The sequence below is a fragment of the Temnothorax nylanderi genome, unplaced genomic scaffold (genome assembly GCF_030848795.1).
Source record: "Temnothorax nylanderi isolate EJ_2023f unplaced genomic scaffold, tnyl_v1.0 TNYL_tig0712_pilon, whole genome shotgun sequence".
Lineage (NCBI taxonomy): Eukaryota > Metazoa > Arthropoda > Insecta > Hymenoptera > Formicidae > Temnothorax > Temnothorax nylanderi.
In genome coordinates, this window is record NW_027249774.1 from 69,261 (window position 1) to 73,096 (window position 3,836).

Consider the following 3,836-nt stretch of genomic DNA (forward strand, 5'->3'; position numbering starts at 1 on the left):
ATGCGAACCAGGCGTCATCGTGCCGCGTTGAAGATACATTGTTTTGGAGAAAAATTTAATGGAGTCGCGCGGTCACAAGTTAATCTTGCTCTCGCGCCCTGCGACAAACAGGGACCGATATTTCCCTTCTCGGGTTACGTATATCAAAGAATCACTTCTTATACAGCCTCTCAACAGAAGCCGGCCGCAATGTGGCCACATCTACGCGATTTACCTTTAGCAGATCCTGATCCCTCATGTAATCACCCGATTCATGTATTAATCGGCGCGGATTTATACGGGTCTCTGCTACTCGACGGTCTACGTCAGGGCCCGGTCGGCACTCCGACGGGCCAGCTTACAATTTTCGGATGGATCCTCTCCGGTCCCGCCGGCCCTGCGCGCCCGGCCGGAGAGTCCGCTTCTGTCCTGAGTTGCGTATCCTGCGAGGATACGAATTCCTTAATTCAAAGTTTTTGGGAGGACGAACGTATCCCCTCCCGAACTCCTCTCACCGAAGAGGACGAACGTTGCGAGAAGCATTTTGCGACGACTCATTCTCGCGATTCACAAGGACGCTACATTGTGCGTTTGCCGTTCAAAAACGGCCCCCCTCGCGTCGGCGACACATTCCGAAAGGCTTCCTTCCTGTACTCCAATATGGAGCGCCGACTCGCGCGGAAACCAGAAATCGCCGCGCAGTATCACGATTTTTTAAGAGAATACGAATCGATGGGGCACATGGAGTCGGTGCGCGCGGACGAGCGCCCCCCTTACCCCCCGATATACATCCCGCATCATTTTGTTTTACGCGAATCGAGTACAACGACCAAGTTACGCGTCGTGTTTAATGCCTCTAGCGAATCGACCGACAAAACCTCGCTCAATGATTTTCTAATGGCGGGACCTAAACTTCAACAAGACATCGCCGCGATAATCCTGCGCTGGCGACTCTTTCGGTACGTGTACATGGCTGACATTGCTAAAATGTTCCGACAAATACTCGTGCATCGGGATGACGCGGACTATCAACGAATTCTTTGGCGCCCCCCCGACAGTCTGTTGATTCGGCTTTACCGCTTACTCACCGTGACCTACGGGCAAAAACCTTCGCCTTTTCTCGCACAGCGCTCCCTTATCCAATTAGCTCGCGACGAAGGTAAAGACTTCCCCGACGCGGTCAATATAATCGAAGAGTCGACCTACGTCGATGATGTTCTTTTCGGAGCAGACGACCTTCTGTCTCTGCTCGAGAAGCGCAAGCAACTCGTGGGCATAATGAATCGCGGATGTTTCCCCCTGCGAAAATGGGCCGCGAATTCAGCCGAACTTTTGACGGATATTCCAGAGGACCAACGGGAATCCTCGGACTATCCGATCAACCACGATGACACGCTCAAGGTCCTCGGCCTGTCTTGGTCTCCGCGCGATGACTCGTTTCGTTTCGTAATTTCGCCATACGCCGTGACAGTTCATACTAAGCGCTCCGTTTTATCGTTTATTGCAAAGCTGTATGACCCCCTCGGCTGGGCGTCACCGATAGTCATCGCGGCCAAGATGTTGATGCAGGAGCTCTGGCTCCGTAAAATTGATTGGGATGCTCCCATCCCCGATGATCTTCTGCATCAGGGGATCAATTACGTTTCAGACTTGCCTAATATTAGCAAAATACGCATTCCTCGATGGACAGGGATGCGTCAAGATAAAATCGATGTTGAACTGCACGGCTTCGCGGACGCCTCCACTCGCGCTTACGCCGCGGTAGTTTTCCTCCGAATCGTGCATTCTCCCTCTAACATTCAAGTCATCCTCCTCGCGGCCAAAACGAAAGTCGCGCCATTGAAAACCGTTAGCGTTCCACGCTTGGAACTTAACGCCGTCGTTCTATTAATTCGCTTGATAGAATGGGTAAGAAACACCACGGGCTTGATGCGAGCTCTCTTATTTGGATGGACTGATTCCCAAATCGTATTAGCTTGGCTTCTACAACATCCATCCCGCTGGAATTCCTATGTCGCGAACCGCGTCTCCGAGGTGCAGACGCGCCTTCCGACCGTACGTTGGCAACACGTTCGCTCCCAGGAAAATACTGCCGACTGCGCGTCGCGCGGCTTTACTGCCGCCGATCTCGTCAATCATGAATTATGGTGGTCGGGGCCCCGGTGGCTTAGCTCGACCACGGCCTCGTGGCCGATCCCCCCGACTCCGACTGAAAAGGACATTTTACAAACGGTATCTTCCGAAGCGCGTAAAGCTACCGTTCATCTCGTCGATTCAGCTCCTGAGTGGGATCTGCCCACCTCCTGCTCGAGCTGGATCCGACTTCTTCGTATTACCGCGTACATTCGGCGTTTCGTTCGGAACTTAAAAAATAAAGTCGCCTCTTCGGTGATCGTCAAGTCTCCCTTGACCGCAGAGGAGATTCACGAAGCCTCCGTCTTTTGGCTTCGATCGGCACAAGCGACTTGTTTTTTCGGATGACTTGAAGGCTTTGAACGCTCACGCCGCTGTATCGCGATCAAGTTCCTTACGCTCTCTCCACCCCTTTATCGGGAAAGATAAATTAATCCGGCTTGGCGGGCGGCTCGAAAACTCAGCGCTGAGTTACAATGAGCGACACCCCGTCATACTTGCTAGACATCATATTGCCGAACTTTTGATCGATCAAGCACACCGACGCTCTCTCCATGGAGGGACTAAACTCACGCTTAGATGTCTCCGTCAAAATTATTGGTTAATTTCCGCGCGAAGCATGATCAAATCTCACATTCATAAATGTGTTACATGCGTTCGACATTCCGCGAAAACTCCTACGCAATTAATGGGTGATCTCCCGAGTCCCCGAGTAAATCCTGCTCCTCCGTTCTCTCACACGGGCATAGATTACGCCGGACCTATGAACATTACCCCCGTTGTCGGTCGCGGCCAAAAGGGGAGCAAACACTACGTCGCGGAGTAGGAAGATAGTGAGACACCTAGGCCGGGTGCTCCGAGGGGGGAGCGGGGCGGGGGGGAACTCTAGCGCCGCGGTCCGGCCGAGGGGTCTGCGGGGGGGGGGGGGGGGGGTGACCCTGCGTTCCCAGCATAGGGTTCGCGGGGGGGGGGGGGGGGGAGGGCCTCGAGATCGCGGAGGTCCTAGGGAAGGGGGGGAGGGGGGGGGGGGGGATCAGGCGAGCGCGTCGGGGCATGTTCGATAAACAAATGCCGCCTCGCGTCGATGTTCGGCCGATAGTATTTATAAACAGATGTCATTTCACACCTCAGATGCGAGCGAGCGGCTATAATTTATGACCTGCGACTAGTGTGACGCCGCGGTCCTTTTCACTTTTCTTCGTAGGAAGAGTCGCTTATCGGGGTTTCGCGGCGCCATTCGGTTATGGCGTCGCGCGTTACAAAGGCGAGCGCTGATGACAGGCAGCTAGATTTTATAAACACTAGACGACATAAGCGCAGCAACGCGACTCAATTTCTATGGGTATCGACGAACGTCGATGACAGAATTTATAAACGAATATCATCTCGCACTGCAGATGGTCAAGCATCGATGGTCGACATAGGTACTTGACCAAAAATTTTAGGCGATTTAACCGTCGCGGTCTCTCCTCTTTATTTTTCTTTCTAGGAAGAGTCGCTTATCGGGGTTTCGCGGCGCCATTCGGTTATGGCGTCGCGCGTTACAAAGGCGAGCGCCGATGACAGGCAGCTAGATTTTATAAACACTAGACGGCATAAGCGCAGCAACGCGACTCAATTTCTCTGGGTATCGACGAACGTCGATGACAGAATTTATAAACGAATATCATCTCGCACTGCAGATGGTCGAGCATCGATGGTCGACGTAGATACTCGACCATAAA

At 53.0% G+C, this 3,836-nt stretch overlaps 1 protein-coding gene across 1 annotated transcript; it reads left to right on the plus strand.

Annotated features, from left to right (window-relative positions):
- On the plus strand, positions 1-2,460 carry LOC139784946 (uncharacterized). Its single transcript, XM_071724113.1, has one exon. It carries the CDS (start codon positions 1-3, stop codon positions 2,458-2,460), a length of 2,460 nt encoding a protein of 819 aa, XP_071580214.1.
- Positions 2,461-3,836: the final 1,376 nt, after the last annotated feature.

What these genes read in the sequence shown, in the direction of transcription:
- LOC139784946 (XM_071724113.1), top strand. Translation starts at nt 1, where the DNA reads ATGCGAACCAGGCGTCATCGTGCCGCGTTGAAGATACATTGTTTTGGA.